We start from the raw sequence: 22,244 nt of genomic DNA on the forward strand, positions 1-22,244 counted from the left end.
ATCTATGTTTTAAATTGTTATATCTTCTTGATGAATTGATCATTTTATTAGTAACACTTTTTTTTGAGATGGGAGTCTTGCTCTGTCACTCAGAGCTAGAGAGCAGGGGTGCAATCTCAGCTCACTGCAATCTCCGCCTCCCAGGTTCAAGCAATTCTCTTGCCTCAGCCTCCCAAGTAGCTGGGATTACAGGCACCTGCCACCATGCCCGGCTAATTTTTGTATTTTTAATAGACATAGGATTTCACCATGTTGGCCACTGTGGTCTCAAACTGCTGACCGCGTGATCCACCCGCCTCAGCCTCCCAACATGCTGGGATTACAGGTGTGAGCCACCGCACCCGTCCTAATTACACTTTTTAACTTAAGGTCTGCTTTGTCTGATACTACTATTGCCACTCTAGCTCTCTCTTGTAAACTATTTGCATATCTTTTTCATCTTCACTTTCAATCTGTATGTGTCTTTAGGTCTAAAAGAGTTTCTTTTAGACAACATCCAGGTGGGTAATGTTTTTTTCTGAAGTCTAGTGTAATTCCTATTCTTGCTCCTCTATAGGTAAAGGGTTTTTTCTTTGGTTTATTTCAAAATTTTCTCTTTAATTTTCTACACTTTGAATATGTTATATCTAGCTGTAGCTTAGTATTTATCCTCTTTGACATTCTCTGCACTTCCTGGATTTGTGATTTGGTGCCTAACATTTTTGGGGGCAAATTATTAGTCATTATTACTTAAATATTTCTCATTCTTTTTTTTTCTTCTCTTTGTGGCATTCCTATAATACATGTGTTATACCCTTTGTGCTGTTTCTACAGTTCTTGTATATTGTATTCCATTCTTTAAAGGTTCTTTTTGCTTTTTGCCTTATCATTTGAGAGGTTTCTATGACATATTCTTAAGTCCCTGGTACTTTCCTTGACTGCATTCAATCTACTGATAAGCCCATCAAAAGCATTTTTTATTTCTGTTAGTGTTTTAAATTTCTGTCACTTAAAAAAAATCTGTCTTACAGTTTCTATCACTTTACTTACATTACCCGTCTGTGCATGCATGTAGTCAACTCCATTAGAGCACTTAGTACAGTAATCATAGTTATTTTAAATTCCCAGTCTGATATTTCTAAAATTTCTGCCATATCTGTGTCTGGTCTGATGCTTTTTGTATTTTCAAATTGTACTTATTGCCTTTTAGTATGCTTTGTAATATTTGTTGAAAGCTGAACATGATGGGTAAAGGACCTAATGTAAATAGGTCTTTGGCATATTTAACTTATGTTGTAGCTGTAGGTGTCAGAGGATAAATTTTCTCTGATGTTTTCGCTTTTGTCTCCCCTATTATCTTTAAATATTCCCAAAGACTTCTTAAGTAAGGTCTGAGGCTTATAGTTCTTTTGCTTTTAAGCCACTGTTAATATTTAGGGAGCAATTGATGTGATTGCAAGGTATGTGTGTGGAGGGGGAGGAGATATACGTTCTATAGTCCTAGAATTAGGTCTCTTACTTTTAGTGAGCTCATTCTGCTTTTTACTTCTATGAAATCCACTTTTTAAGATGCCACTTATGAGTGAGACCATGAAATATTTATTTTTCTGTGTCAGACTTATTTCATTTAATATAGAGTCATCCAGGTTTACCCATGTTGTCACAATGACAGGAATTTCTCCTTTTTTATGACTGATAGTATTTCATTGTGCATATAGAGTACATTTTCTTTAGTTGATGGACATTTAAGTTAATCTCATATATTGGTAATTGTGAATATTGCTAGAGTAAACATGGGAATGCAGATATCTTTTTGATAGTCTGATTTAATTTCTTTTGGATATATACCCAGCAGTGGGATTGCTAGATTATATAGTATTATATTTTTAATATTTTGAGGAACCTCTATACTGTTTTCCATAATGGCTGTACTAATTTACATTCCCACCAACAGTGTATAAAGAAGGATGAGAGAAAACATATTTTCCTTTTTCCTTACCTTAGAAGGAAAGTTTCTAGCATCCACCATTTAGTATCATATGAGCTATTGTTTTTCTGTATATATTCAGTATCAAGTGAAGATGTTCTCCTCTATTCCTAGTTTGCTGAGAGCTTCTATTGTGCATGAATGTTGGATTTATCAAATGTTTCCTGTATATTTGTTAATATAATCATGTGATGTTTTCTCTTTAGCCTGTTAGTATGATGTATTGCATGAGTTGATTTTCTTTTTTTATGAAATTTGCTTATTTATTCTTCTATTATACTTTAAGTTCTGTGGTACATGTGCAGAACATGCAGATTTGTTACATAGGTAGACACGTGCCACGGTGGTTTGGTGCATCCATCAACCCATAATCTAGGTTTTAAGCCTGCATGCGTTAGGCATTTCTCCTAATGCTACCCCTTCCCTTTTCCCAACCCCTGACAGGCACCTGTGTGTGATGTTCTTCTTCCTGTGTCTAGGTATTCTCATTGTTCAACTCTCACTTACGAATGAGAACATGCAGTGTTTGGTTTTCTTTTCCTGTGTTAGTTTGCTGAGAATGATGGTTTCCAGCTTCATCCATGTCCCTGAAAAGAACATGAACTCATTCTTTTTTTATGGCTACACAGTATTCCATGGTGTATATGTGTGACATTTTCTTTATCCAGTCTATCATTGCATTTGGGTTGGTTCCAAATCTTTGCTATTGTACATAGTGCTGTAATAAACATACGTGTACATGTGTCTTTATAATAGAATGATTTATAATCCTTTGGGTATATACCCAGTAATGGGATTCCTGCATCAAATGGTATTTCTGGTTCTAGATCCTTGGGGAATTTCCACACTATCTTCCACAATTGTTGAACTAATTTACATTCCCACCAACAGTATAAAAGCATTCCTATTTCTCCACATCCTTTCCAGCATCTGTGGTTTCCTAAATTTTTAATCATTGCCATTCTAACTGGCATGAGTTGGTATCTCATTGTGGTTTTGGTTTGCATTTCTCTAATGATCAGTGATGATGAGATTTTTTTCATATGTTTTTTGGCCACATAAATGTCTTCTTTTAAGAAGTATCTGTACATATCCTTTGCCCACTTTTTGATGGAGTTGTTTGGTTTTATCTTGTAAATTTGTTTAGGTTTCTTAGAGATTCTGGATATTAGTCTTTTGTCAGATGGATAGATTGCAAAAATTTTCTCCCATTCTGTGGGTTGCCTGTTCACTCTGATGATAGTTTCTTTTGCTGTGTAGAAGCTCTTTAGTTTAATTAAATCCTATTTGTCAATTTTGGCTTTTGTTGCCATTGCTTTTGGTGTTTTAGTCATGAAGTCTTTGCCCATATTTATGTCCTCGATGATATTGCCTAGGTTTTCTTCTAGGTTTTTATGGTTTTAGGTCTTATGTTTAAGTCTTTAATCCATCTTGAGTTAATTTTTGTATAAGGTGTAAGGAAGGGGTCCAGTTTCAGTTTTCTGCCTATGGCTAGCCAGTTTTCCCAACACCATTCATTAAATGGGAAATCCTTTCCCCAAAGATCAGATGATTGTAGATGTGTGGTGTTATTTCTGAAGCCTTTGATCTGTTCCATTTGTCTATACATCTGTTTTGGTAACAGTACCATGCTGTTTTGCTAACTGTAGCCTTGTAGAATAGTTTTAAGTCAGATAGTGTGATGCCTCCAGCTTTGTTCTTTTGCTTAGGAAAGCCTTGGCTAAACAAGCTCTTTTTTGGTTCCATATGAAATTTAAAGTAGTTTTCTTCTAATTCTGTGAAGCAAGTCAGTGGTAACTTGATGGGAATAGCATTGAATCTATAAATTAATTTTGGGCAGTATGGCCATTTTTGTGATATTGATTCTTCCTATCCATGAGCATGGAATGTTTTTCCATTTGTTTGTGTCCTCTCTTATTTCCTTGAGCAGTAGTTTGTAGTTCTCCCTGAAGCGGTCTTTCACATCCCTTGTAAGTTGTATTCCAAGGTATTTTGTTCTCTTTGCAGCAATTGTGACCAACCCATGGAGGCATTAACTCTCAGAATTAATGTAAAGGAGTTACATAGATAAATTTGATTTGAGGGTCCACAGGGACTCCTAGCAATTCATCCATTACAGTTGAGGTTTTCTACCCCAGTGCTGGTTCCCATAGAAGTTTCTGCCCATAGGTCTCTTCTCTAGTAACTTGTGATTCTCTGTATTTACCTGTCTCTCTCTCTCCAATTTTGGAGGCAACAATGTGCCTTAAGTTTCTACTTCTGTCATGAGTCTAAGAAGAGTTGTTAATTTTTCAGTTTGTCAAACTATTTTCTTATTGTCAGAATAAAGTAGTGACTTCTTACATGCCAGCCTGGACTCTGAGTCTCCAAAAATAATTTTTTAAAAAGAAAATGTAACGTTAATGGAGAATGGGAAATTCATTTTAAAATAAGCAATTACTTGTTCTCCTAAGATAGCCATACTGTAAAATTACCTTGCAAACCTCAGTTCCAAGAATCCGCTTCCAAACTGCTTGCCATAGGGAAAACACATCTAAAAGCCATGACTCCAAGTATCCCTTAGCTCTAAAGTTATTATTTTACTAGTTACCTGCAGCTCACCATTTGAGGAATGATGACAAGACCTTCCTCCAATTTGCAGAAAATTAGATTATACTTTTTAGTGGGAACTAATATGTTTTCTATTGTGCTTCAGAAGTATCCTAACATATCAAGTTCTTAGACTTTTCTGTAGGAACAGAGCTAAACTAAGTGATTTTGAACTCAAACACATCAGGCTTATAAACATTGAACCTCTTTGCATTTAAAAGACCAATGTATAATTTGATAGTCTTCTGTAGGGTCCATTGCTTAGAAAACAATGTTGATTTGTTTAACATTTAAAAATGATAAAAATTTGTTCTTACTCAAAACATAGAGAATACAGGAAGTGATCATGTGTATTAACTATTCTACAAGAATATGTATTGCCAACATGTTCTTTCTGGATTGTGGGACTCTACTGTTTTATCCTTTACTTGCTTTGGATCATAATCCTAAAAGGCATAATCCTGGATGCCATAATTCTGAATGTTTAAATCTCTAAAAATATAAATATCTAAAGTTGAAATCTGCCACTTTTATGAGACATATATATATAACGCCATTCTACTTCATGGTGACCTCTTAAAGATGTAACTGGGGGATGTACCCAGCTCCCAGAGCCCATAGGTTCTTGGCCTCTCTAACCCAGAGGAATGGGGAAAGGGGCCCTGGAGGCATGGTAAGCTTACCGTTGTAATAAATATTGTGGACCCAAAGAGTTTTGTGGAAGAGTTAGAGAGGAAGAGAGAGAGAGAGAGGAGAGAGAGAGAGACAGAGAGACAGAGAGAGACAGAGACACAGAGAGACAGCTCCCACACTGTTGTGGGAGGGGAACCCAGAGCAGAAATCCGTTTAGGTAGGAACAGCTGAAGTTTTAACCCTTGAGTTATTCCCTCACTGTTCATGTTCTCATCCAATGAGAGGAGTTCTTTCAAACTTCTGGGGTGATTGATCTTTGACTGTGATATCGGATTGGCTACTTATTCTACAACCCTGAGTTATAGAGCCCTCTCATCCCAGAGATTTCAGCAGGAATTTGGGACAAAAGAGCCTCACCTGGCTTTCCCTAGCTGGCCTGCCCAGGAAAACCAGACAAAGAACTTTACATCTGAAACCCCTCTGGTCTCCCGCTGGAGGTGTGGAGCCGGGAAATTCCTGCATTTGAAACCGCTCCCCTAGTGGACTCTGGAAGAGAAGTTTCTTTAGTACAATCCCTCAAAGAGAACTATACTCATCTACACAGAAACACCATTCAAACAACTCTGGATTACTGGAGAGTCCTAGGAAAGAAAGGAGCAAGCTATTTTATAAAGTGATGACATCTTAAGGGATATGTGAGATGGAAATGAGTTACATAGATAAATTTGATTTGGCAGGCAGTATAAAATTGTGGAGAGTGACAGTTGTGAAATCAGACTGCTTATTTTATATCCCTACTCAACCCCTTAGTTGTGTTACCCTAAGAAATTGGCTTTGCCTCACTGTGTCTCAGTCCCCTCATTGGGAAAATGGGGACAATAATATCTACTCTGTGGTATTATTGTAAAGGATTAAGTTAGATAAATCATGTTAAGCATTTAGCATAATGCTTGACATTTAGCAAAAAGTGTGACATGGTAAAAGCCCCATAAAACTGCACACCTCAACCATACCTCGGCTTCCTGTTGAAACCGCTCTCTGTAACCCCTAATGTGACAGGCAAGCAGTCCAAACCCACGCTATCTTGGCCCCTGTGACTTGTAATAAGTAATTAAGGTCTGTAATTTCCACCCTACCCAGACAATGTGTAAACAAATCTTGACTTTTGTGAACCACTTAAGTAAAAATCAGAATGTCAAAAGTCCCCTAGCCCTCAGAATGTCCGGAGCCCCTCACCCTCATCTCTGCCCAGGAGGTGATTTACAGAATCCACTAGCCCTCAGAATGTCTGAAGCCCCTCACCCCCACCCCGCCCCTCACCTTCACCGCCGAGGTGGTTTTATGGGTATAAAAGGTCTTGACACCCTCCTTTTGGGGCCACGGGTTGGAGAGACGCGAGTCCTCCGTGGCCGCTGGCAATAAAGACCCTGCAATTTGGCATACTTTTGTCTTGGTGTTGACTTTCTATGCTCGCTCCACTACAACAAAAGGTATCAAATGTTGGCTTTTATTATTATTATTATCAATCTTACCAACTTTTTTCACTAGAGTACATTTGCACACCATTATTTTAGCTCCTGTTGGTGAATCAAAATGTGAATTGCTGAAGGAGATTTGGCACATTTTTCCTACAGTGAGAGGGAGATTGCAAATTAGATGGAGTAGAAATGCCTCTTAGGAACCTGCCAGGTTCCTATTGCCTCTTCAAAGCATGGGAATAAAGAAAGATCTGAGTCCCTTCAAGGGAAATTCCATTCATTTAGCTACCTTTGCAACCAGCAACTGGTGACATGAATGAGTAACCTGATAAGCTAGAAGGTAATAATAACCTAAACAATCATCACCCATGTAAATTAGAGTCACAAGATGTTTGGTTTCCTGTATAAACTAGTGATAACATCTTGACATATATTTTTGAGCTTTTTTCAGAATCAAGACCTCCACTACATGAAAAATTATGGTTGCTGTCACAAAGACCTCAAACAGAATAGAACCTCAGACAGACCGGAACCAGAAAGTAGATAAGGGAATTCCAGAAATTTTTCTATTCTTTGAGAGAGGAGACTTAATTTCCCAAACAATAAGCCCTAATAAAAAAGCATGAGGCCAATTAAATGTTTTTTTAATTTTATAAACGATCTATAAAATTTTAATCATCTTGACTATAAGATATAATTTTCATAGCATTTTTATAACCTTTATAATCTTTATTTAAGAGTATGTTAGTTCTCCAAGAAAACCTTGTTAATCTGACACAGGGGCTCATATATGCTGGTCTTGCATGTGTACCTTTGACAATTAATTGTTTATTTATAGAGAAACTGAACTTATTTTATCTCTCAAAATTGGCCTTACAATCTCATGCATGCAACTCTTCTACAATGATCCCTGGGCCTTGAGGTGTTGAATAGTTTTAATTTCTCTTCCTGTGTCTCACAAATGCAATTTATTTTGATTGGCATCTTCTACTGGGTCTGAAGATGATGATTTAAATTCTGTCAGTTTTTAAGATTTAGCATGTCCTTTTTAAATCCAGGAGTCAAAGCTCTGTAACTTAATGCCACAGGGACTCTAAAAGTGCATAAAGTTACACGAATGTAGTAACCTTAACTAAAAATTTTTTTTAATTTCAGTTTTTTTCTAAGCAAATCAAACTTAATAATAATTACATAGAAATGATTTCAATAAAGAGTAAGATCTGTTAGGCCAGTTATGCAAAGGCAAAAGAAAAGACCATCTGCAGTGTGACTGCTGTTCTTATGGGGAATATTATTGTGGAAGAAAACATTTCCTTTAGACCTCTAAGGTAAAACTTTTTTTCGTTTTTTTTGCATCAGGCCACAACAGTTAGAATCTGAAGTAGGGGGAGGGAAATAACTTACAGGAGCTGAAAATGAGTTGAAGGATAGAGTTATTATTTCAGGCCTTTTACAAGAAGAGAGAAAGCTGAAAACTATGAAATGCAATAAAAGTTGAACTTTTTATAAAAAAAAAATAATAATGTCTTGTAATTTATTAAGGGTAAAGCAATACCTTAAGACAATTTCATGGTTTGAACCAACTCTTTAGTGTATTTTAAAAAATCAGAATTCAATCTCTAGAAAGACCATTATAATTTCCCTTTAATTATAGACAACTTAGTCAGATAAAAGAATTTTGTTGTTGTTGTTGTTGTTGTTGTAAATCCTCTTCTTATGACTTACACAGACCATTCATGACATTTTTGGACTGTCTGGCTTGTCTGGAATATCCCTCCTTTTTAAACAACCAGTCATCATATTCCAGGACAAAATTTACGATACAAGATTCCTTCTCATGTAATTTTTTTAGTTTCCAGGTTTCTTTTATTTTGTCTTACATATAAACTTTAAATAAGCTTTCAATTAGACAAAAATTATTCACCATTTAAAGGGGACACATTTTTTTTAGAAAAAAATGTTTCCCTACAATATATATTTTTTTTACTGGAAAAGACCCAATTAATGAAATATCCATTATTTAATTTAATAAACTTTAGATTCTAAATTATGACATTTGTCTGTATTTATCCTATTACATTTACCTAATTATTTTATTTTAATAGTTTATATAGATTATTTATAGAACTATGCTAGTCATCATCTAAAGTTATGAAACCACCATTGCAAAATTATAATTGAGACAATGAAAAAGATCTCATCTAACTGACTCCATTTTGCTTCTAACCTCCAATCTTTCCTTGTTCATAGGCCAGACTAACTTTGAAATAACTTAGTTTATAGTTTAGGTTTGAAACAAAGAGGATAACAGTTCTTTCCCAAAACAAACCCCCTTCCTGCCTGGGGACTAGACTGCCTAAAATCAGAAGATTCGAAATTATGGTTTAGGAGTCATGCAGCCAGGGGCTGTAAGATTCTAATCTTCCCAAATTGCTCCTGGGGATAATATCACTCTTGTAAAATATAAGATCAGTGCTTGAGATATTTTACAGACCCTACGCTTGATGGATCAGAAGCTACCACCCAGATTGATTAACTGGCTCATCTGGTCTTGTGGCCCACATTCAGGAAATGACTCAGCATAAAAGGACAGCTTAGACTCCCTATGATTTCATCTCCAACCGAACCAATCAGAACTCCCAGCTCACTGGGCCCCTACCCACCAAATTGTCATTAAAAACTCTGATCCCTGAATTCTCAGAGAGACTGATTTGAGTAATGATAAAACTCTAGTCTCCCACATAGCCGGCTCTGTGTGAATTGCTCTTCCTCTGTTGCAATTCCCCTGTCTTGATAAATCAGCTGTGTCTAGGCAGCAGGTGAAGTCAACACCCTGGGTGATTAGTTATTTCTCTGTCAACCATTTTATATAGGCTGTGAATTTCAGGTGTGTACCTAAGTAAGAATCTTAAGATTAAATATATGGTTACTTTACTAAATAATTCAAGATTTAGCCAGTTTCATTAAACCAATATTTCACAATCAAAATTATTCTGTTTTGGGCTGGGTTTATAGTTTTGTAACCCTTATGCTAAAAATTTTTATTCATATTTGGATAAGTATGAAATTCCTTGATCAATAAATGCAAACAAAAATGTATGCTGGCAATTCTTAGGACATTTCTAATGTTACTTTAGCAATAATTTTAAAGCTAGCTTATTAAAGATTTTACTTAAGTCATGTGAACTTGAAAAGCATTTGGGATATTACTTAATTTATGAATCCTCTTTAAGCCAACTTGGTACCTTGTGGCCAGAACATGACAAAATACATGTAGTACACATACACACACACATACACAGTCATACAACCAAAGCTCAGTGGATTTTATCTTATTAGAAAAGTAACAGCAGCTTTACTGTTAAAAGTCATGCTTCTGAGTTAGAAAACAAACATGAAAAACCATGCAAATATTTGAGTAGACATCCAACTTTAAAAGGAGCAAAGAGTAGAACAATGGGAGCATGAACAGACATGGGTGTGAAAAGGGAGGTGGGGAAGGTAAATATGAGCTGAGAAACAAAATTCCAGGGAGGTGGGTGGGGAAAGGTGTAGAGCTGAGACCACTGACTGAAGAGCTGAGTGATAGCCCAAGGGACATAAAAGCCTGGTTGAGCCAGGTAGGGAAACCAGCCTGAAGCCAAGGATAGGCACACAGGCCTAGGTCTGTAGGCCACAGCAGCCCAATCCCCAGAGAAAGGCTGAAAAGCCCACACCAGACCTATGATGCAGCTCTTGTTCTTTTCCCACTTGCTGGGAGTCTGGCTGCTGCTGAGCCAGTTTCCTAGCGAGACCATAGCAGACTCAAAGCAATTGTTGCCTGAATGGATATGTAAACACCCACTTGTTGATGCCTTTCAGAAGTTCTGTGAGAAATCAGGGAGAAAGAACTCCACTGTTCAGGAGGAGCTTGCAATTGCAAATGGCTCACCATCAGGTGTGGGTCCTGGCCCTCTAACCGCACCCATGCCCTCTGTCTCACCCACTGCCCCACTCTTTCTTCCACCCCTCCACTCCCTACCTCTCCTTTCCCTACCTCCAATTGCAACCTCAATCTACACACTCTTTTTGAGGCAGTGGTGTCCTTTGTCACTATGAAACTATTGTAATTTTCTTGACTCTCATTGACATAAATTTTTTTTCACACTTACTCCTCCCTCACTTTTTTAACCTGACAGGATTCCTGTGGTCCTCCTTCCACACAGATGCCGAAGCCTTAAATATTTTGGTGGGATTCATTCCCAATTTGCCACAGGAGATGAAGGCAGCACTTTCTGACAGGCAGTCATCATTGAGGAAACAACAGGATTCAGGGGACCTAAACACTCTTATTACTTCATTTAATATAAAGTGTTGTAAAAAAACAATGTGTGCAAACACTTCAAAAGAAATTTTGTAAATCACCAGAGTAATTATTGATATGTGATCTTCATTTGTAATCTCAATTATCCCTTCACTGATGTCCAGGTTAATCATCATAGATGACTAGAAACATGAACCATTGTTCCTAGTGTTTGCATTTCTATTTTTCTTTAAAAAAGAGTCTTCCCAGGGCTGTAATTTATGTCAACAGATAAGTCTTTTATTTAATAAATGCAGTCTGTCTTATTTATTAATTGCATACTGACATCAATTATTTTTAACCTATTGAACTTAAAGTGATTATAAAGTCTTTATCACATTAACCAACATAACATTTATACTGCCTACATCTAGGCACATAAAAGTCAACAAAATTGGTTCATAAAACTTTTTCAAACATAATTCCATAACCTTGCAATTTTCTACTTGAGTCAAAATGGGCAGACTTTGTCTTATTGCCATATTCTTTGAAAAGAATCACATTGAACATAAAATCCAGTTCATTGCAATTTTTGTAAATGAACTCAATTATGGTTCAAACTAGGGTTCTTTCATGTTTCTAGGAAACACAGGTATTATTTTTAAATGCCAAAAAAAAGGTGGCTTAAAGAGATTGTTTCTGTGTATAAAGGCATGAATTTATAAGCACAGTCTCTGGTGTGCAAAAAAAATCCTACTTCTTTATTTTTAACAAATGAACAGAAATCAAGGTGTCACTGAGTGGAAAATTTACACACATACATTATTTTTTGTGGCTTACCCATTTAGCCTCAGTGGAGCCTCTGTGTTCAGTGGCTCCTGCCTTAACACATTCAGTGTCAGTCTGCCTGGTTCCCTCACTCACTGCTTGTCTCTCCTCCTAAGTGCAAAAGAACTTTGTTGAAGGTTGCTGTCTATTCCCTAGACTACTAGATGTCTCCCACTGAGGCCTTCAACTCCCCATGGCACCACTACTGAGCGGTGTAAAGCAGAAACCAGGACTTGAACTAGATATAAGTATAGATTCAAAATGAAAATTGATCCCTTTTATATGTATCTCTCTGTTCCTCTCTTTGCCTTGTACCTTGTGAGAGATACTTGGAAAACCTTTTGACCCATCACACATTTAGAAATGATAGAAAGAGCAGCTTTAAAAAGATTCCCTTTGACTCCTCTCTGAGTCTATTCGTGTTAATAATTCGTCTGTGTATAAGGTTCTTTGTCAATTCTTGAGGGATATATAGGCAACAGAAGCAATTGAAATACTCTTAAGATACTGAAACAGGGTCTTTGGCAGTGGCTATGCAGTTGTTTTTTGCTTCTTAGCACTCTGGAGACAAGAGGGGATCTTTTAAAATACTTATGCCTAGCTCTGACACAGGACATATTCATTTGATTAGTTCAGCATGCATCAAAAGCATTGAGAATTTTATTAAAAGCTTGCCAGGGTAATCTAATGTGCCATAACATTGGAGAATCATTGGGCAGAATTAATGCTTAGTTTGGGAGTAGGGTACTGTGGACTACTGGGTGATTTGGAGCACCCATCATGCTATTGAAAAGAGCATCCAGGTATACAGGATGAAGTTTATTATTTTCTTTCTAATAAATAGTTGTGGATAAAAAAAATCCAGTGAGCTATATTCATATCATGGAATAGTAGTCAATAATAAAAAGTAACCAAGTATTATTAACACACACCACAACTTGGGAGAATCATCACAGAATAAGGTTGAGTGAAAAAAGCTAATGCTGAAATGTTATATTATATGATTACTTCATAATTAATTCTTTAAAGGACAAAATTATAGAGCTGTAGAGCCATTTTCCCAGGGGCAAAGGAGTGAAGTAAAGGAAATAAGTGAGTGTGACTCTGAAGATGCTTGTAGTATTAAAATGGTTTTAATGTTTTAATTATATCAATGTCAATACCCTAGTTATGATACTGTAGCAATCAGACATGAGAAAGAAATAAAAGACATCCATACTGGAGAGGAAAAAGTCAAAGGATTCATGTTTGCAGATGATATGATCTTATATTTGGAAAAACCTCAAGACTCTACAAAAAACTATTAGAACTAATAAATTCAGTAAAGTTGCAGGATACAAAATCAATACACAAATATCAGTAGCATTTCTATATGCTAACAGCAAACAACTTAAAAAAAACAAAAAAAAAAAAAACAAGAAAATAATCCCACCTACAATGGCTAGAAATACAATTAAATGCCTAGGAAGTAACTTAACCAAATAAGTTAAAGATCTCTACAATGAAAACTATAAAACATTAATGGAAGAAATTGAAGAGAACACAAAAATCGGAAAGACATTTTATGTTTATAAAGTGGAAGAATCAGTATTGTTAAAATGTCCATACTACTCAAAGCAATCTACAGATTTAAAGCAATCTCTAACAAAATACCAATAACATTCTTCACAGAAATAGAAAAAACAATCCTAAAATTTATTTAGAACCACAAAAAACCCAGAACAGCCAAAGCTCTCCTGAGCAAAAAGAAAAAAAATACTGGAGGAATCATAATACTTGACTTAAAATTATACTACAGAGATGTAGTAACCCAAACCAGCATTGTATTGGCATAAAAAGAGACACATGGATCAGTGGAACAGAGAACCCAGAAACAAATCCACAGATCTACAGTGAACTCATTTTTGACAAAGGTGTCAACATACATTGGGGAAAAGACAGTCTCAATAAACAATGCTAGGAAAACTGGATATCAACAGGCCGAGGAATAAAATTAGATAACTATCTCTTGCTATACACAAAAATCAAATCAAAATAGATTAAAGACTTAAATCTAGGACCTCAAACTATTAAACTACTACAAGAAAACATCAGGGAAAATCTCCAACACATTTAACCAGGCAAAGATTTCTTGAGTGATATCCCACACACTCAGACAGCAAAAGCAAAAATGGATCAATGGAACCACATCAAGTTAAAAAGCGCCTGCACAGCAAAGGAAACAGTCAACCAAATGAAGAGACAACTTACAGAATGGGAGAAAATATTTGCAAACTACCCATCTGGCAAGGGGTACCAGAATAATGCTACAGAATATATAAGGAGTTCAAACAACTTTATGAGAAAAAAATCTAATATTTGGATTTTAAAATGGGCAAAAGATCTGAATTGACATTTCTCAAAAGAAGACATACCAATGGGAAACAGTTCTATGAAAAGGTGCTTAACATCATTGATCATCAGAAAAATGCATATCAAAACTACAATGAGATATCATCTCACCCCAGTTAAAATGGCTTTTATCCAAAAGACGGACAATAACAAATGCTGGAGTGGATGTGGAGAAAAGGGAGCCCTCGTAGAAAGTTAGTAGGAATGTAAATTAGTACAACCACTATGAATAACAGATTGGAGTTAACTCAAAAATTAAAAATAGATCTACCATCTGGTCTAGCAACCTCACTTCTAGGTATATAACAAAAAGAAAGGAAATAATAATAAATAAAAGAGATATCTGTACTCCCATGTTTACTGGAGCACTATTTATAATAGCCGAGATTTGGAAGCAACATTAGTGTCCATCAACAGATGAATGGGTAAAGATAAGGTGATATATATGCATAGTGGAGCCATAAAGAAGAATGAGATCATGTCATTTGTAGCAACATGGATGGAACTGGAGGTTATTATGTTAAGTGGAGTAAGCCAGGCACAGAAAGACAAACTTTGCATATTCTCACTTATTTGTGGGAGCTAAAAACTAACAAAATTGAACCCATGGAGATGGTAGAATTATGGTTAGCAGAGGCTGGGAAGGGTCAGGGGTTGGGTGGGAAAGAGGAGATTGTTAATGGGTAAAAAAATATGGTTAGATAGAATAAGATCTAACATATGTTAGCACAACAGGGTGACTACAGTCAACAGTAATTTGTTATACATTTAAAAACAACTAAAATAGTATAATTGGATTGTTTGTAACACAAAGAAAGGATAATGCTTTAGGCGATCGATACCCCATTTACCCTGATGTGTCTAGTACACATTGTATACCTGTATCAAAATATCTCATGTACTTCATAAATATATACACTTAGTATGTATCCACATACACGAAAAATAAAAAGGCAAGATTTCATATTTGGGAAAGGTTTATTTAGAAAACAGCTTTCAACCATTAAGCTAAGTTAAACCTAGCAAAGGCAGCCTCCCAAAGAGAGAGTCTACTCTGATCAGTCCAGTGGTCTTATTAAATGCTAAAAAGCCAAGGTAAATTCTCAAGCATTGTTTTACATTTGATATAAATGGTGTAGGTTTCACAAAGGAAATGTGTGAATTCAGAACTGTTTCCTGTAAGTCATACATACATCCTATATTAAATAATTAAATAACCCACTTTAAAGTCATTGTGCACAGTGAAAGCACTTTCATTTTATGTGTTTCATATAATGACTTCAGCATTATTTCCTCATTCATTGTTGGTCAGAGTTTTTGTTTTTTGTTTTTTGTTTTTTTAAATTTTACTATAATATAAGGCAATAATACCATGGAGTAAAAAAAAAAATTTCTAATGCAAACAAAGGACAGGAATATTGTAGTATAATTTGTATTTAAATTTCACTTTTTTTCTTAGTAAATAAGGAAAATAATTAAGGGACTTTGAAAAACACAGATAAATTTAATAAGAAAAATGAAAAGTACTCATGGATAACCAATGTTAAAGTTGGACAAACCTACAGATATAGATGCAGATGCAGAGATTTATGTAGGTACAGATTTAAATATCTGAATCTTTTTATTGTTAAAAGTTATGATTATAAAAGAAATTTCCCTACTGCTACCCATGATACAATGCAAGTAGAAATTATTAATCAAAACTGTGTCAGGGTCAAAAGTGCCATGGTGCATACATTTAGAGGGTCTTGGGGGCCGGGTTCCTCAGCCTATAATCCCAGTACTTTGGGAGACCAAGGTAGGAGGATGGCTTAAAACTAGGAGCTCGAGACCAGTCTGGGCAACATAGGGAGACCCCTGTCTCTACAAAGAAAAAAAATTGGCTGGGCATCATGGCCCACACCTGAAGTCCCAGCTACTCAGAGGCTGAGGCAGGACCATCACTTGAGACCAAATTATAGTGAGCTATGATTGTACCACTGCACTCCAGCCTGAGTGTCAGGGGGGAGACCCTGTCTGCAAAAAAGTAAAATAAAATTAAAATTAAAAATAGAAAGTCATGAGAAGAGTATACAGTGGGGACAACAGAGATAGCACATTCTTGGTAATATCATAGTACCTCAAGGTACCCAAATCTAAGTACCCTAGGTACCCTAACATTGACGTTGTCTAGATGTTAGGACATTTGCCTGATGTTGTTGGTTGTTTAATTATATTGATGTAATGGTTACATTTTGGTCTAGGGAAATTTTATAATTTTCCTGATCATCTCTGACATGAATTTTTTTTTCTCACCTCCAGTTCCTCATTTTTGACTTCACAGAACTGATGTCATTATTTAACAACAGAGATGGAGGAGTCTTAGATATGACATCAGAATTCATTCCTAATGTGTCACAGGAACTGAAGACAATACTCTCTGAGGGGCAGCCATCATTGAGGAAGGAACTACTCTCCTGACAAAAGAGAAGCGAAGCTGACGATGTCACTAAAGTATGTAATGAGAAAGTGGTGGCAGAGAAACTTAAAGTATGTACAGAGTAATTGTGAACTTTCACCTATCCTCACATGTATTCTCCATGAAATATTCACTGATGTGCGATCAGTCACTGCTGATTATTAGAACATGAGAAATCATTATTTTTTTTTTTTTTTTTTTTTTTTTTTTTTTGAGAAATCATTATTAGTGCTTACATGTTTCACTTACTCTGTAATAACATAGTCTTCACGATGGTACTTTCTCTAAAAACTAAATCTTTTTTTCTACTAAAAACAGTTTGTCTTTTTTAATTAATGGCATAATTGCATCAATTACTTTTGAATATTGTTTACTTCATAACGATTATAAAAACTTTATCACTTTAACCAACATAATAATTTTTTATACACAACTGACAGTGGGCATATATAACTATGATAAGTTTGTTTAATTAACCTTGTCAACATAGACCCCATGAACCCCAAACCACAAACATTGCCGTTTTCTACTTCAGGGAGCTTTCTGGTGTTAGTGAAATATTATTTGAAAACAATCTGAATTGACAGTAAATATATTTGGGCTTTAATGCCCAAATAGACTCAACTGTTTCTCTAGCAAAGTTTCTTTTATGCTTTTAAGATATTCAATAAAAAATTTTTAGTGACAAAATATATAATTATACAGATAGCTGAATAAATAACTCTGTTTTATCTTAGAACTAGTTTGTTAACAACTGCCATTTTAGAATTTACAGAACATTAATGTAAGCAAAATATCTGAAACGATATGAGCAGTTTTTAGAATGGTGAAGCTTCATGATATCATCTTCATAGTCTGTTTTACCAATCTCTATACCCGTGCATTTTAGCCACCCTTTACAGAGAGAAAGTGCACATAAAACAAGTAAATCCCTTCCATCAAATGTCTGTTTACAGAATTACAGGAGATAAACACAGAAATTCCTATTACTTCCCTAAATCTCCATACATGGCCAGTCATAACCAAGATTCTGAGATTTATCGTGTCCTCCTCCAGGCACTCCTCTCTCACTGAGAGAGCAGAGGCCAACAGAATGCAACTCTTTGGGAGAAAGCCAATATGTCTAAAGAGGATGCTTTCATTGAGGAACCTTTTGTTGCTGATTGTAATCCTTGTACTGACTCAATTGCTTCTATCTTCCCTGGTACATACTACTACTCCTAGATGATCTTTTCCTTTGTTTATATGAAAAGTGTCACCAAAATGTCACTGCCCTACCTGCCCAGGTGTGTAATGACCTATAACACTATTATTCCTAAAAGACTGTTTTTGTATCAGGTACAAATTTTCAAGCACAGTCTCTGGTGTGCAAGAAATACTCAAGTTCTTCCAGCTTAACAAATCAGTAGAAATCTGTTTTCTGTCATTTGCTGGGGAATTCAGCATCAGACATTATTCTACTGGGGATATCCATGAAAGTATGCACTGAACCCAGGGTCTTGGCACCAAAGCACCAAGCCCCTCAGGCTGTACTGATTGCCCTCAGTGACTACCACTGCAACACTCAGTGCAGTCCTGCATGGTCCTCTCATCTCTGCCTGCTTCCATCTCTGGGGACAGAAAGAATGTTGACAAGGATGACATAGATTCCCTTGGGCACACAGTCTTTTTTTTTTTTTTTTGAGATGGAGTCTTGCTCTGTCACCCAGGCTGGAATGCAGTGGCATGATCTCGCCTCACTGGCAACCTCTGCCTCTGGTTGAAATGATTCTCCTGCCTCAGCCTCCGGAGTCACTGGAACTACAGGTTTATGCCACCATGCCTGGCTAATTTTTTTGTATTTTTAGTAGAGATGGAGTTTCACCATGTTGGTCAGGCTGGTCTCGAACTCCTGATCTCAAATGATCTGTCTGCCTCAGCCTCCGAAAAGTGCTGAGATTACAGGCATGAGCCACTGTCCCCTGGTCAACACTGTCTTTTATTTTGAGGTCTTCATCTCTTCAGGCCATAGCTACTAAACACTGCACAGCAAAACCAGGCTTTCAACTTCAGTGTAGGATAAATAAATTATTACATCATCTCTTTTCTGTCTCTCTCTGTCTCTGTTTCTTTCTCTCTGAGCCAGGTCCTATCAGGGATATGTGCATAACCTTTCTCCTGTTATCAGTCATTTACAAACATTTGCAAGGACAGCTTTAAGCACCTCTGTGTACAGCCCTTCAAAAATAGACTAGACAGGCAAAAACCAAAGCCCAGAGAGCCTGCTTGAAATGAGCTAGGGGATGCAGCTGTGACAGAATTGCAAGGTACAGTGAGACCAAGCTAGGATAACAACTCAAGAAATTACTTTAACACACACACTGATCACTAAGCTTTCCAGCCTTTCCTTTTCTCTGACATTGTTCCTTGTTTTCTAATATTTTATTCTTCATAAACAAACACCAGTCATCTCCCTACAAAACTTCAAAGTATCACTCTGAATTTCTCTACTTCTCATTACCACTGGGTCCCATTGTCAACAGGCTTCCTTCTCACATTCTAGCCCTGTTAGATGCCACAATGGCCCCCAGTGCCCAAATCCAGTGGTGACTCGTGGCTCTTGTTCTCCTCTACTCCTCTTTCATATTTACCCTATGTTGCTAATAATTGGTGTACACAGTATACAAAAGTTGTAATATGAAAAACACAGGGATAAATAGACAGCAGATGTGATTGAATTACTCCTAAAATCTTCCTACAAGGTCTTTCGGTAATAGCTAGCTGATGTTTCACCTAATTTGTAGCACACTAGAAGCCATTGGGAATCTTTACAAATGTTGAGGGATGGCTCCACACCCAGATTAATGACTTCATTGTCACAGAGTGTGCCATAGCAGGTGGAGTTCTTAGAGATCTCCAGGTGATTTCAATGTGGTGCAATGTTGGAGAATCAATGCACTAGGGTAAGGAAACAGGTTGCAGTGGGGGCCAGGAATGATTGGCTGATCTGAGAAGGACTAGGAGTCACTGAGGAAAAGATTCCAGGGTATAGGTGATTGGACTTTATTATAAAGTTAGTTTTCTCTAGTCAAGCAGTGTAGTTCCTAAATTCTGTAGAAATGTGACAGTCTTATTGTGAATATGGAGAAGATATGCAGGGAAGAAGAGCAAGAAACTATTGAGGGGAAAAAACATTTAAAATCCTGCATATATTCTCACACAGGCAGTTGTGAATATTTCCCCCTCTCTGTGGTAGAAAGCATGCAAGAATTGGAGCAGCTATCTTCTCTAGATTAACACCAGGACTAAAGAGTATAAAAAGGAGCTGAAAGAGTGATTAGGTGGTATGAGGAATTAGGCATGATGACCAAAGGGAAATCTACAGATATCTTGAAAACCCCGTTGCCCTGGATTTTGCCCAATACAGACCCTCCACCTGGACTCCTGACTTCGACCCCACAATCCTCTGTGAATTGCTCTTTTACCCATAGTGACTACTCCAGTTCACCTCATCAAAGAGGTGAATCACCAGAGGATGGGTCCTCATATGGCATCCCTGTTCTCCCTGTATATCGCAGGATCTTTATCATAGAACCTTTGCCATTTTCTAGTTCTACTAACAAGAGCACTCAGTGCATTTTTCACGTTGTTGCCAAATTCTATGGTTTCACCCCTACCCTGCCCCCTGAAAGCTGCAAATATCTCACTATCAGGTACAATTTGCTTTAATTAACATGTGTTGAGCAGTGACCCCACAGTCATCTCACAGGAACTCACAGTGTAATGGGGGAGGCTGTTAAGTGAAGGAATAATTGCTATAGTCTCAGTGGAGCATCACTGAGAATGTAATAAACCCACAGGGAATGAGGTCTTCTTTATTTCCATCATGGGAAGGAGAAAATGTAGAGGAAGCAACATAAGGGAAGAGGGTTTGTATAATTTCCCTAAAGGAAGTAATGTTGGATCTGAATCTTGAAAGGTATCTGAGCAAACAAGAGGGTGATAAGCGACAGGGAAAGGTACAGGGAACAGCAGAAAGCACAGAACATATGAAACATGCCCATGAGTCAGTAGGGCAGGAGGGCCGTTAGTATAAAGGGGATTGTCAACATGGGGCTGGAGATGAGACAGGAAGAGGGGGTTTTAAGGTATCTAGTATAGCCTGGCTGTAACAATTATGCAAAAGTTATACTTTCTTGTAGTTATCCCACAGTTTCTTGATATTCTGTTCTGTTTGGTTCAACCTTTTCTCTTTGTTCTTTAGTCATGAACGTTTCCATTGCAATATATTCAAGCTCAGAGACTCCTTCCCCACTGTGTCCCATCTGCTAATGAGGCTATCAAAGGCATTTTTCATCTCTGTTACAATGTTTGTGATTTTAGCATTTATTCTTTTATTTTTTCTTAGAATTTAAATCTCTGTGCTAATACTGCCCATCAGTTCATGCATGCTATTTTATCCATTAGTCCATAGCATATTAATCATAGATATTTTAAATTCCTACTCTGTGAATTCCAACATTCCTGCCATAACTGAGCTGAGATCTGATGGCTGCTATTTTGCTTTACCTGTGTGTTTGCTTTTTAGTATATTTTGTAATTTTTTCTTGGTGGTCAGACATAATGTACTGAGCAAAAGAAACTGGTAAAGAGTAAGACTTGCAATGGTTAAGATGTAGGGGGAGGAGAAGCAGCCTGTGGTTCTATGATTAGCTCTGAGTGTGTAGTGAGCCTGTGTCTCTGGACTGAGAACTTCACAACTTCTCCCCATCATTTCCTTTTCTCTTTAAGTGTGACAGGATGGCTAGAGTGGGCTTAAGTTGGGTATTTCCTTTTCCCTTGGTTGCTAGGCTCTGGAAAAACTAAACCAAACCAAAATTTTAGGCTCTGGTAAAATAGTTTCTCTTGAGGGCAGACCTTGTTAAGAAGACCAGAATACTCTGGCATATTGCAAAAAGATTATATTTCCTCTCCTCTGCTAGAAGCAATGGATGATTTTTCACAAATATTCACTGTGGAACCTGGTAGAACTCCTAGAGTTAAGCCTCACAAAAGTGTGCCAGGCCTTCTGTAACTCAAACCTCGTAGGGATGTTAACTTTCAGAATTGTCCACAGGGACCCTCCAGAAATTCATCCATTAGAGTTGAGGTTTCCTACCCAGCACTGGTTCTCATGAAGGCTTCTGCTCATGGATTTCTTCTTCTGTAACTTGTGATTCTCTGTATTTGCCTGTCACTCTCTACAATTTTGCCGGCAGCAGTTTACCCTAAATCTTCACTTCTGTCATGGGTGTAAAGAGTTATTAATTTTGTAATTCGCCAAGCTTTTTTCTTATTGTCAGAATGAAGTAGGGACTTCCATCTCCTTGCATGCTAGCCCAGACACTGAATTTCCAAAAATTAGTTTTTAAAAAGAATTTCAGTAAGAAATGGAGAGACATTGAGGAATTCATTTTTAAAAAAGCAATGACTTGTTCTTCTAAGTTAGTCACACTGTAAAACCACCTTCAGAACCTTAAGTCTGGAAAACCTCTTCAAAACTGCTTGCCATAGGGAAAACACATCTAAACTTGCTGACTCCAACTATTCCTTAGCTTGAAACAGTTATTATTTGACCAGTTACTCAATGCATACCATTTG

The 22,244-nt window shown here is 36.9% G+C and overlaps 1 protein-coding gene across 1 annotated transcript; it reads left to right on the top strand.

Annotated features, from left to right (window-relative positions):
- Positions 1-10,392: 10,392 nt before the first annotated feature.
- Positions 10,393-16,711, top strand: INSL4 (insulin like 4). Its single transcript, XM_064361694.1, is given in 2 exon segments — positions 10,393-10,603; positions 16,491-16,711. Coding segments are annotated over 2 exon segments (432 nt in total).
- Positions 16,712-22,244: the final 5,533 nt, after the last annotated feature.

This window comes from Aotus nancymaae, unplaced genomic scaffold (assembly GCF_030222135.1).
Source record: "Aotus nancymaae isolate 86718 unplaced genomic scaffold, 86718_ANA_hifiasm-v0.15.2.pri h1tg000041l, whole genome shotgun sequence".
Lineage (NCBI taxonomy): Eukaryota > Metazoa > Chordata > Mammalia > Primates > Aotidae > Aotus > Aotus nancymaae.